At 55.2% G+C, this 12,641-nt stretch overlaps 1 protein-coding gene across 1 annotated transcript in view; it reads left to right on the forward strand.

The window, feature by feature from the left end:
* LOC123097347 (kinesin-like protein KIN-7L) overlaps positions 1-12,641 on the forward strand; it is a 31,104-nt gene that overhangs the window by 14,152 nt on the left and 4,311 nt on the right. Inside the window, exons 10-13 of the mRNA XM_044519069.1 lie at positions 6,979-7,047; positions 7,127-7,186; positions 7,315-7,464; positions 7,661-7,888. Coding sequence (XP_044375004.1) covers positions 6,979-7,047; positions 7,127-7,186; positions 7,315-7,464; positions 7,661-7,888 — 507 coding nt within the window. The remainder of the gene's footprint in view (positions 1-6,978; positions 7,048-7,126; positions 7,187-7,314; positions 7,465-7,660; positions 7,889-12,641) is intronic.

Below are 12,641 nucleotides of genomic sequence, written 5' to 3' on the forward strand. Positions count from 1 at the left end.
CCCTGCCCGCCGCTCGCCTGCGCGCGAGGACCGCCGCTCCCGCTCCCCGGCCCGCCGCTCGCCCCATCGGGAGGACTCGCGGGACCGCGGCCGGTTGCCGGCTGGGGAGGCCCGACACTCGTCCCGGCGGAGGTCCACCTCCCCGTCGCGCTGGCGGGACCGTTCCCCCTCTCCTCCTCGTCAACAGCCCCTCGCCAACGCCTCCAACGCCCCGTCGCTACCAGCCGCCGCACAACCAGGCCGCGCTTCCTCCCTCCAATGGAGGAAATGGGAACCGGGGACGCCAGGGTGCCAAGAAGAAGAAGAAGGGCCCCCCTTGCCCCGCGGCCGCGGCCTCCACCGCCGCCGCGGCGGCTCCACCTCCGGCCTCCAACTCCGTCTCGGATGGTCCGCCGTGCTTCAATTGCGGCTTGTCCGGACACTTCCAGGTGGCCTGCCCCAACCCTCCGATGTGCTACCTCTGCAAGGATTCCGGTCACCCTGCGATTCTCTGCCCGGATCGCCCGGTGACGGAGGAGATCATGATGTATGGGCACGACATCGAGGATATGGGCTTCTTCCACATCGAGGTCCCGGAGATTCCCCCTCCCTCCCCCTCGCTCCTGGCTCTCGTGACTGTCATCGGCGAGGCCGTCGCCACCCCGGAGCTGATCGAGGCCGAGCTCAACCACTTGTGCAGGTGCAAGTGGGACTGGCAGGTGACCTCCACCGCTGCCAACGCCTTTTCGGTGATCTTCCCCGACGCTCTGAGCATGGGATTTTGTACCCGCAACGACAACATCACCTTGGCCCTCAACGGGATTGTGGTGAACATCTCAAAGCCGCGGTGGGATCCCAAGGCCGTGGCTGTTCTGGACACTGCTTGGCTCCTAATCGCCGGCCTGCCGGATGTGGCCCGATCTGAGCGAGTCATTCGCAGTATGTCCAAGATCCTGGGCAAGGTGGTGGTGGTCGATGAGCTCTCCCTTCGCAAGGAGGAGGAGGAGGTCCGGGTCAAGGTGAAGTGCCTGGACTCCTCCAAGCTTCACGCCACGATTCGGGTCTTCTTCAACGACGACGGCTACGACCTCAAGATCTGCCCCGAGCCTCCGAACCACATCGGCCACCCCCGATTCATTGATGCCACATGGGGGGCGGCCCAGCCGACGCCGACGACTCCCGCCGCCGACGGTCCCGCCACTCCCGCCTCGACGACCCTAAGGATGACGAGGACTTGTCGGAGCACTCCCGCTCCCCATCCCGCGAGCCTGCCAACCCACCTTCGGGCCATGGCGGTTCCGGGGCGGGGCGCACCCGCGTGTCGGCCACTGACCTCGCGGTGGCTCTCCGCCTGGCCTCCACGCCGGTCGCGCCCTCTCCGCCTCCGTCAGAGTCGGCCAGTGACTTCTCCAGTGTGGGCCTGCTCGTCGTGCCGCCTTCGTTGCCGCGATCTCCCTCCGCCGACTCCGCCCTCCGCCTCTCGCCGTCGGGCCCGGACCCCCCGTCCCCCCCTGGTTTGACCTCCCCGGTCCCCACGGGTGGCGGCGGGTGCACCCCCATCGGCGCGCCGTCTCCGCCCCTCCCACCCGCGGGCGACGCGGCTGGCGACATCCTGGAGCTCGTCGCCCCGCTCTCCTCGCCGGTGGCCTCCGACGCCCGCCTCTCACCGCCTGCCTCCCCGACCGCGGCGGTGGCCGTGGTCGTGACCACTCCGGCCTCCGCCCACCCTCCGCCGACGGTGGCGTACGCCAGGCGGCCCCGTTCCACCTCGACGCCGGTGACGGCGTCCCGCTGCAGCGCCCGCCTTGATGCGACCCGCCCGGCGGACTCCCCGGCTCCGTCCATCGCCGAGCGTGCGGAGCTTCGGGCGGCGGTCCAGAACCTCGAGTCAGGTGTGGATCGTGTCCTTCCTAGTTCTTCCAGTTGTTCCTTTTCCGCGCTTGAGGCCGTTCCCCTTGGCCACCTCGCCAAGGTGGCCACTGACTCGGCCATCGTCTTCAGAGGGGAGGTTGGTCCCCCCTTAGAACAGACCGCGGCCATTAGGGCCCGTGAGATCCTAGATGGCAAACTGGCTGAGACTCGGGCGCGCTTGCTTCGGCCTCCCGAGGATTCGATCGCGACCCCCGCGGGTCGGGTTCCTCCGATGGCCGACGGGGTGATCCGTGGGCGCACCCGCTCTCGCACTGCTGCTCTCCGCGCGCAAAGTGCCTCCCGTGTCCTGGGGTCAAGCAGCCCCCCGATGGGGGATTAGATGCGGGCCCTTTTCTGGAACATTCGCGGCTTCGGCCATGATGGCTGTCGCTGCCAACTCATCGAATACATGCGAGACGAACACATTGACATCATTGCCATCCAGGAAACCATGCGCACTGAGTTCTCCCTCCACGAGCTTGAATGCCTTTGTTCCCACCTCTTCGCCTGGCATTGGCTCCCTTCTAGTGGGACCACAGGCCACTCTGGTGGCATCCTTTTAGGGGTAAAGGATGCCACCTTTGAGATGGGTGGCATGGACCGGGCTGAATTCTTCGTTAGTATGGAGATCTTCGAGCGTGCTCCCAACTTCAAATGGGAGGTCGTGATTGTTTATGGACCGGCGGACCACCGCCGCTCCCCGGCCTTCTTGGAGGAGCTACATCTGAAGATCTCCAACTCCCTCCTCCCAGTTGTAGTGGGTGGAGACTTTAACCTCATCCGATCCCCGGATGAGAAGAATAATGACCGGATTAACCTCCCCCGGATGCAGTTATTCAATGACTGGATCGCGGAGCTGGGTCTCCGTGAGCTTGATCGGACGGGTGCCAGGTTTACTTGGACAAACCGTCAGGTTGACCCGACGCAATCCGTCTTGGATCGCGTCCTAGTTTCCCCTGAGTGGGAATTACGTTGCCCCCTAGCCTCGCTTCGTGCGATCACCCGGATTGGGTCTGACCATATCCCTCTCCTCTCCACCGCTGACGAGCGCCCCCCCACCCCGCCGCGTTTCCGGTTCGAGCTCTTCTGGCTCAATCGGGCCGGCTTCCGGGAGGCGGTCGTCGCTCGCTGGATCTCCGCCCGCTCTTCCCCTCATCGCGCCATGTCCGCAGTCGACTCGTGGCACTTCTGTGCCAAGCTCGCCCGCCAATTCATGAAGGGTTGGGGTGCCAACCTTGGCCGGGACCTGAGAGAGCGCAAAAAGGCCCTTCTGCTGGCTATCCAAGCCCTGGATGCCCGTGCCGACACGTCCGGAATCTCCCCGGATGAGTGGATGTTGCGATATGACCTTGAAGACCAGCTCTCAACCATTTACACGGATGAAGAGGCCTACTGGCGTTTGCGCGGTACCCAACGGTGGGTACTTCGGGGTGATGCCAACACCGCCTATTTCCAGGTGGTAGCCAACGGCCGGCGGCGTCGAAACTCCATCCACTGCCTTTGGGATGGAGACACGCCTCTCGTTCGCCCCTCGGCCATCCGTGCCCATGTAGACGGCTTCTATAAAGCCCTATTTACCCCCACCCCTCGGGGTGGGGCTAGTCTCGCCCCCAACATTTGGTCGGGTGCTCAATTGGTCTCTGTTGAGGCCAATGCTGCTTTAGTGGCCCCCTTCGCCGAGGACGAGGTTCTCGCGGCTATTAAAGGGATGAACCCCTCCTCGGCCCCGGGCCCGGATGGTCTGCCTGTAACATTCTTCAAAACATTCTGGCCGACCATCAAGCCGGAGGTCATGGCCTTGTTTGAGGAATTCTACTCGGGTGCCATGGACCTTGGACGTCTCAACTATGGTATCGTGACCCTCATCCCCAAGGTCCCGGGTGCCTCCGACATCCGCCAGTTTCATCCAATCACAGTGATTAACGTGATATTCCGGATCTTGGCCAAAGGGTACGCCAATAGGGTAACCCTGCTCGCTGACGCGATTACCCATCCGAACCAATCCGCCTTCATACAAGGCCGATTTATTCTGGATGCGGTGCTGGTATTCCACGAAGTCCTCCACGAGGTCCGGATGAAACACCATCGGGCAGTCTTCCTGAAGCTAGACTTCCACAAAGCGTACGACACGGTCCACTGGCCATTCTTGCGGGAAGTGTTGCTTCGCAAAGGCTTTGACGACCGGTGGGTGACTCGTGTCATGCAGCTCGTCTCTTGTGGCCGGACCGCTGTGAACATCAATGGGGACATTGGGCCCTACTTCCCCACACTCTGTGGGGTCCGTCAGGGTGACCCGTTCTCGCCATTCCTGTTCAACATGGTAGTGGATGCCCTCGCAGCCATCCTGGATAAGGCCAAGGATGCGGGCCATATCCGCGGCATAGGCCCCCAGCTAGTCGGAGGGAGAGGGGTCTCCCTCCTTCAATATGCGGATGATACCATTATAATGGTGGAGGGCTCCGTCCAGGACATTGCTAACCTGAAGTTCCTCCTCCTGTGCTTCCAACAGATGTCGGGCCTAACCATCAACTTCGATAAGAGCGAAGTGATGGTTCTCGGGTACCCCCCGGAGGAAGCACAGGCTATTGCTGACCGACTCAATTGTCGGTTGGGTTCTTTCCCCATGACTTACTTGGGGATCCCCATTAGCGATTCGCGCCTCACTGTGGCGGATCTTCGCCCCACGGTGACCCGTATGCAACACCGCGTTGAGCCCTGGAAAGGGCGCTGGCTGTCGAAGGCTGCTCGCGTGATTCTTATCAATTCTTCGCTTGCTAGCCTTCTATGGTTCCTCATGAGTTTCTATAGCCTCCATGAGACCCTTCATCAGGAGATCGCCAAATACCAATCCAGATTCTTCTGGGCTGGGGAGGGGGATAAGCAGAAGTACCATATGGTAAGCTGGCCCGATATCTGCAAACCCAAGGACCAGGGCGGTCTTGGGATCTTGTCCTCCCGACGCATGAACATTGCCCTCCTGACCCGTTGGCTCTGGCGCATCGCCAATGGCGAGGGAGGTCTTTGGCTCACCATCATCCAGAACAAGTACCTTCGAGGACAGCCTCTTGCATTCTGTCAGCGCTCGGGCGGCTCCCAGTTTTGGCAGGCCGTCGTCCAGCTGCTTCCCGTGCTTCGCATTGGCACATCCATCTCGGTTGGTACTGGGTCCTCGACCCTGTTCTGGTTTGATCGGTGGATTGGCGACACTCCCCTGGCCGCACGATTCCCGGAGCTCTTCGCCATTGCAGTTGACCCTCATGTCTCAGTTGAGACGGCCCTTATTGACTTAGGGCGCCTCGCTTTCCGCCGCCCCTTTGGCCCACCTGAAGTTGCCGCTTGGGATGCCCTCCTTCAGGACATCGCCCTCCTACCTATAGACGGCGTCGACACCCCGGATGCCACCTCTTGGCGTCTGGAGCCTTCCGGCTGCTTCTCCACCAAATCCCTCTACGCGGCCATCGCCCCCTCGACGACCCCCGAGCCCTTTAGTTTGATTTGGGACATCCGCCTGCCCCTGAAGATCAGGATCTTCCTGTGGCAATGGATTCGCGGCCGCCTCCCGTCTGGCGTGGAGGTCCTTAAGCGTAATGGACCTGGGGATGGGATGTGCCCCTTGTGCGGCACGGTGGAAGATGCTAACCACATCTTCTTCTCGTGCTCCACGGCTCAGTTCCTTTGGTCTTGTTTCCGCGAGACGGTTGGGGGTCAGTGGTGTAACACCAACTTCCCTGACCTGCTTGCGGAAATTCACGCCTCCCCCCTCGCTACCGCCATATTAGATGGCTTTGCGTTGGGGTCCTTGCCTGGACGCTTTGGACCGTTCGCAATAAGCTTGTCATACAGAAGGTCCCTCTTCGACGTGCTACTGACGCCATCTTTAAAATGTGTGGATACTTGCAGCTCTGGCGGCCGCTTAGCCGCCCCCAGGATCGGGACGTCATCAACAACCTCCTCGCCGACCTTCGATCGATGGCCTTCCGCTTGGCGCCTCCGCTCCCCCCGCCACCTCCGGAGCCCGACTAGATGCTCTCCGCACCCCGCGTGTGCGCGTTTTCTGTTTCTTCAGGGCTTGTTGAGCTGTGCCCTCAGCATTAACCCAATGACTTCTTGTATGTACTAGACCTTTGTCTGTGTGTGTGTGTGAACCTTGTTGGATGTTTGGCTTGGGCAGTTGCTTTATCTATAAAGCGGGGCGAAAGCCTTTTTCGGTATGTGCTCTCTTCTCAAGCTCTTAGTGGTGTGTGGAACAACTCACCTTATAAGTTGGTCTCCCACACCCTCCACTAGCATGGTGGGACTAAACTTTCCACATCCCTTGTCATGCATGGATGGGCCATATGGGCCTCTGGGATTTTCCTAGGAATTATTGGATAAAATAAATGGGCCAAAGGCCAATAATTCCAACAGAGAAGGAATGGTGGCTATTGAGTATGGACCATGGACCCTTGGACCAAGCTTTACCATCCTACCCCTCCTACCTACCTACCACCATGGTTAACCTTGCTCATTTGTAAGGACTCTCACCTATATAAGCCCCCCATGGCCATGTACTCCGTTAACTCTCATTTGAATAAACTCAAAGGAAGGGCACTTGATCTCCTAGGTAAAGACCGAGGAGCTCTAGTGTCGAGTCTTGAGGAGTTACGGATGGCTCTGATGTAACGAGAAGGAGAGGTTTGGAGAGGGTTCCCAGGAAACGTGAACGACTCGGGCCTGCGACCAAACCTCCCTTTTGATGCGTTCCTAACATAGGACTGGGTCGCGCTCCTTCAAGGTGACTGGACCTATTCAAAACTATATCTTTGCGTCACTTTTGTCGGACAAGGCACACACCCCTGCTAAGCTTTGTCTTGACCACGTTACTAATGACACTCCTTAATGATCCGTTGTTTTTACTGCAACAACATTCACGTTCTGTTATTTCTTTATGCATGAAAAATATTCGGCACAAATTGCTAGAATATGTCTATGACAATGGTCTGGTGTTTATATGTACTGCATCTTCAGCATAAGTATCATTTATTTGAGCTCAGTTTGTCTGTAAGTAGCGATAATCTGAGAACTTAATTATGAATGTTGGTATTTCAGATTCTAACAGATGCTGCTCTGCTGAAGAGGCAAAAACTGGAAATAGAGGAACTTCGCAAAAAGCTGCAGGTTTGTCCTGCTTGTTTGATGTTGCTCTCCGTATGTGACGTGCTTTACTGTTACTTAAAGTTTTTTGTTTAAATTTCAGGGTTCCCATTCTGAAGACTTGGAGCAGCTTATCCTAAAGCAACGCAATGACATGCATAAGGTATGTAAAGACTAACATTTCCAGTAGAACAGGTGTTTCCTATTCATTATGAACTTCCTCTTATGGATGCATTGTACAACTGTTAAACTGTTTTTAACATATAAAGTTATGCTGATTATCTCTTGCAGTCTGAACTCGAGCGTGATCGTCTAGCAATGGAACTTGAAGAGGAAAGGAGGTTAAGGGAGACATTAGAGCACCGGTTGGCCAAGCAAAAGATGTCACAGAACCACAACAATACTGACATATCAGTAGAGCAATTTGCTGATTCTAGCCAGGTATGCTTGGTGAGGCAGCAACACGTAAAACTTTTGTTAGTTCAACATGTAGTCAATTCAAGTTTCATATTTTCAATTTTTGCACATCTTCGTCCTGGTCCTCTGGAACCACATCACATTCTTCCTTTCAACCTGCTTGTTAATACTCAAGCCCAGACGTTGGTGAAATCCACAACTATTGGTTCTCCTTCTGCAGCTAGACATATTAAAAACTCCAGATTCTAAGCGGACACCAGATGGATTCGTTGCTAGCCGCTCACACTATTTGAAGGATGCAGAGTTCTGCCCAATACCTGAAAATTTAGGTTCTGTGGCTGATGAGGATCTCTGGATGCAATTGAATAAAGGATGCATCACTGATCTTGATATGCTTGAAATGACATCTGATTTTAAATGTCCACCGTCCCCAGAAGATACGACAGCGGTAAGTCCAGTTTCAATTATTTTTCTTTGATGATTCTGCAAACATGTTTGTCTACAGGTATTTTAGGCGGTATATGTTTATAGACTAGAAGCAAACGCGCGCTTTGCTGCGCCAAATCATTTTTCTTGTAAATTTTTGAAGATCCATATGATTTTTTGGAACTGATGTGGAAATAACCAACAATTATAAGGCTTAAAATACATCAAGCTGCCATGGGGTTCTATCCTTAGGGAGCTTAAATACTTGTAAGATTAGAATATTAGGTATGTGCGACATTTTTTTATTGAATAGCCCAAGGGCATTTTACATGAGCCTTGGGGGTATAAGAAAGGAAATACAGACTAATACAGACTCCTAGACCAATAATAATACTCCTCAACAGCCCCCTCAAATGCTAAGTGTATGCAATAACATTGCATTTCAAGAAGTGTAACACTAGAGAAAAAAATAATGATAAAAAATCTGCGTCTTGAGAGTGTCATCGTAGCATGGACAATCTCAAAACTTGTGACGCATCAGAGGAAGACACCGCATTAGTAGAAGATATACAAGATAAGTAGAGAAGATTGGTTGTCAAAAGAAGATGGCATATCAAGAGAACGAGACATTGCCCAAAAGATTGTAGCCCAAGAAAACAAAGGTGAAAGAAGCTCGAGAATAAGAGAATGGACGTAGATGAACGATAATGCAAAAGGAGGTCACGAATATCCTGTAGAAAACAACATGGTCCAGAAAGGCCACAAAAGTTGCATAGAAAGGATCAATGCTGACGGATAAAGGTTTGGTGGACTCACATGGCATGAGAAACATGAAAGAGCAACAGATTTGGTGGACGCAGCGGAAAATATAGTGCTAGAAGCACACAAGACAAAGATGCAAGAACCATCATGCGCATGAGAAGCACGAAGGAGGCCATGCAGGTGGAATGCCAGCGAGAGAATAGCAACTAACGGCTGATCGACAACACTGATGGAAAGTGCATGTGCATGACATAGTCGATGGAGGGAACCCCGTCAAAAATCACCGGACAATGAGAGAAATGATACCGGATGACACTGTATTTTTTTATTTGTTTTTCTCTCGATAAACCGAACACACAAACTGAACACACAGGCAGTCAACGTGACACAAATAGATGAGGCGCTGACAGGGCCCTGAACTGTGTGGCTCACAGCAGCAACCAGAGAAACGAACCTCCGAGAGTAGCGCACTAGCAACAGCAGGAGGCAAGCATCATGCTAGCAGATATCCATCACACATCATGTTAAGAGTTAACAGGAGCACCCGCGCAACACCGAGACCCAGGTAGAGCAGTGGCACAACAACGATAACGTGGGCGAGTTAGCAGCAGCCGCAGGCAACAACAGAGCAGGGGCATCATGCAAGGGGGAAGCAAGCCGCACAAGGTGCCACAATGAGCAGGCCTGCAAGCTTGCGTGGGAGCAGACAGCTATAGTAATAGGCTGTTGCTGGGACCGGCGGCGGGTGGGGAACTGCTGCTGGCGTTGCGGACCCAAGCCGATGGCGACATAAACCGGAATCAAATCTGACAGTCGGTGTTAGAATAATCCAAGGCGCATAGTCAATCTATGGAGGACCAACCAATCACACGAGACATGGCACCGAGATTTGCTAGCGATGTTCAACGAACATTGGCTAATCCTGGAGTCGTAACTGCGGACGCTCCTCCCCCTTGATACCGCTACAATACCGCACACCGGCCACTCGGGCATCGGAACATGCCGCCAGCTCTCCCTGCGTGCATGTGCTATTATGTTGGCATAGATTACATCCTGTGTCAACTCCCACATTATATGGAGGCCCGAGATACAAGTATCCTACTCAAACACTACTTCATACCTGTCTACACATCATGTGACTCCAAGTGCAATTGTAACCTACCTTGTATGAAATATTCGACACAATTCTAACAAACCCTACCTTGGACTTGAGGTTATACCAGGAGTACCGCTACTACTACCATACTCCACGTGAGTCCACTTGCAAGTGTACTTGCTTCCTTCGTCATAGTCAATGCTCTAGCGAAATAAAGTTCTTAACTTTAGTTTGTGCTCCCAGTTTCTGGAGTGTCCTTTTAATGCCATTACACGTTGATCATTGAGTCATCATATCTGACAATACTGTTGTATTGTTGTCATCCTGGCAGCTTATTCCCTGATATGCGTAAAAATGAACAACTCATTTATTTGACGCCACATTTAAGAGTTACCTGAACTCACTACAGTTGCTCTTTCTTGATTGATGTCTGACACTGGAAGGAATTTCATCGTCACCCTAGGTCAACCTCGTAGTTGTCTCACCTTCTTTACCAGATACTTTTTATATGCCCCATATCTATAGCACTCCACCTGCTTCTGTACTTGTCATCCACACTTTGCCATGTGCATCGAATACCATAGAATATACGACCATGTACTCTTCAAGCTTTTTGACATTTTAGACTTTCCATCACTCATCTATTTGATGCGCCAAACTCGATAGATCTAATCACTAACATGAATCTAATACTTGCCAGCACTGCTTTAGCACCTTCTTCGCACTTTGCATGACCACATGTCTAATCATAAGTGTGTTTGTCGTCGTGCCCTATGGTTGCCGCATGCATCGCAACTATCACCACGTTGAGCCTCTGCTCTCACAGCGGAGTATCCTGGGTAGCTAGCCCCCACCTCCTCAACCCTAAAGGGCTCATGATACCATGTTAGGAATGTGCAACATATCTCTATTATATAGCCCAAGGAGCATATTACACAAGGCATGAGGTACAAGAAAGGAATTATAGACTAATACTGACTCTTAGACCAATATTGATACTCCTTAACAAAGAAATGTTCTGGATTTTGTTGTTGCAGAAAAGAGTAAAAGGGAAACAATAGTAAAATAAGTTACAACTATTGACACACTTTTTTAGGGAACTATTAGCACACATACTTGATTGGACTGGTTGTTTGATGTTTGAATAGTAATAAGAGCATCTTCAGCCGTTCGGCCCCCCAAGGGACTGAAATAGCGCCTCCTGGGGGTTAACCGGCGATATTTCCGCCATGGGGGCGCTCGGGTTCCCAACCGCCGCCCCAAGTTGGCACCCAGACACCATTTTTCAAATGCAAATTGGTCTCAAATTCAAAGAAAATGTCTCGATTTTGGACGAAATTTAGGCGGTTTCATTCATATTTGTACAAATTTAAAGACATACATAAAAACTTGGAAAAAAATACGCCACCGCCGCCGCACCAAGCCTAGTTCATGCCGAGGAGCTTGTAGAAGGCGGTGTAGTCGCCGCCGTCGCCGCTGTCGTCGTCGTCGTCGTCTTGCATGCTGCCGTCCTTGCTGCAGCCCTGCCCTGGATCGCCGCTGCGGATGGGGTTGGTCGGCGCCGGTGCCTCGTCGTCGCTGTCGAGGACGATGATGCCATCCTCCTTGCGGTCGCGGCATCGCTCGGCGATCTCCTCCAGAGTGCGGCGCTAGCGCTCCATCTCCTCCCGCACGTAGTCGTCGCGCGACCATTTCAGGCCGGTGTCGAGGTCGGCGGCCATCTCCACGTGTTCTTGTTTGACGACCACGGGCGTCACTGGCTCCTTCGGCCTGACCAGGCGAAGATGGCCACGGGAAGGTGAAGGTTGGCGGCGACCCTTGTTTATGACGAGGTTGCCGCCGGGCTGCGCCGACGCTTCGGCGTCTCCTAGGGCTCTGGCTTGACGGCGGCGAGCGGCGTCATGCCAGAGGAGCGGGAGCTGGAGGGTGAGGAGGACGACCCCAACATGCGCCTTGGCAGCCACGAGCTCCCGCTCCGGCGTGAGAACGACAGCGCCGGGTACTCCAACGGCGGCTCATTGCCGCCTTCGATGTGCTTGAGGACGGTGTGGAGCGTGCGCCCGGGGACGCCGCACCACTGACGGCGGCCGTCGCAGTTGTGGCGCCCCCTTGGCGCCAAAGTGCCGGAGCTGGTCGGCGTGGTGGCGCTGGAAATACGCCGTCCACAGAGGGTGGTTGTCGGCGGCATACCTCGGCTGCTGCCGCGCTTCCTCTGGCAAGGACGCCCGGATCCTCGCGATCTCGCTGCGCGTTCCGCATCGGAGGGCGGCGGGGGCACGGGGATGCCTCCGGCGTTGAGCCTCCAAGCGCCCGGCACGCGCATGGCGGGTGGCGTCAGGTAGTTGGCCTTGTGGAGAACGCGTGCCTCCCACTCGTGCAGATGCCGGCGGCCGAAGCCGTTGGCCGCCGCTCCGTCGTCCGGGAACCTCTCCGCTATGGGCTCGGGCTTGACGGTGAAGGAGAGAGGGCGAGAGCAAGGACGGCGAAGGAGAGAAGGTGGTCGGCGGCGAGAGAGAGATGGTTGTGGCGTGGCGAGTGTGCGGCCAGCGGCGACGAAGGCGGCTTTTATAGCGACGAGGGGGCGGCAGCAGTGCGGACGCGTGGCGGGAAAGGGCGGGACACGCAGTGGCTCGCGTTCACTCCGCCGCCCGTGATCAATGGAAGGATGATCGGCGGCAGCCTTGGCATTGATTCGCGCGGGAGCCGAGCCGATGAGAGGAGGACGACGATGCCTAGTCGCTGACTCGGCGGGCCCACGGGGTTGGAATCTGGCTCGGGGAGTTTTGGCGCCATTTTTCTTTCCCCCGGCGCCCCCGGTCGGCGCCCAGCGCGCTGGGTTCGGCCTGGGTCCGCCGGCGCCAATTTCGGCCCTAACCGGCGAAATTTGGGCTCCTGGGGGCGCGACTGGGCCACTTTT

The sequence above is a fragment of the Triticum aestivum genome, chromosome 4D (assembly GCF_018294505.1).
Source record: "Triticum aestivum cultivar Chinese Spring chromosome 4D, IWGSC CS RefSeq v2.1, whole genome shotgun sequence".
Lineage (NCBI taxonomy): Eukaryota > Viridiplantae > Streptophyta > Magnoliopsida > Poales > Poaceae > Triticum > Triticum aestivum.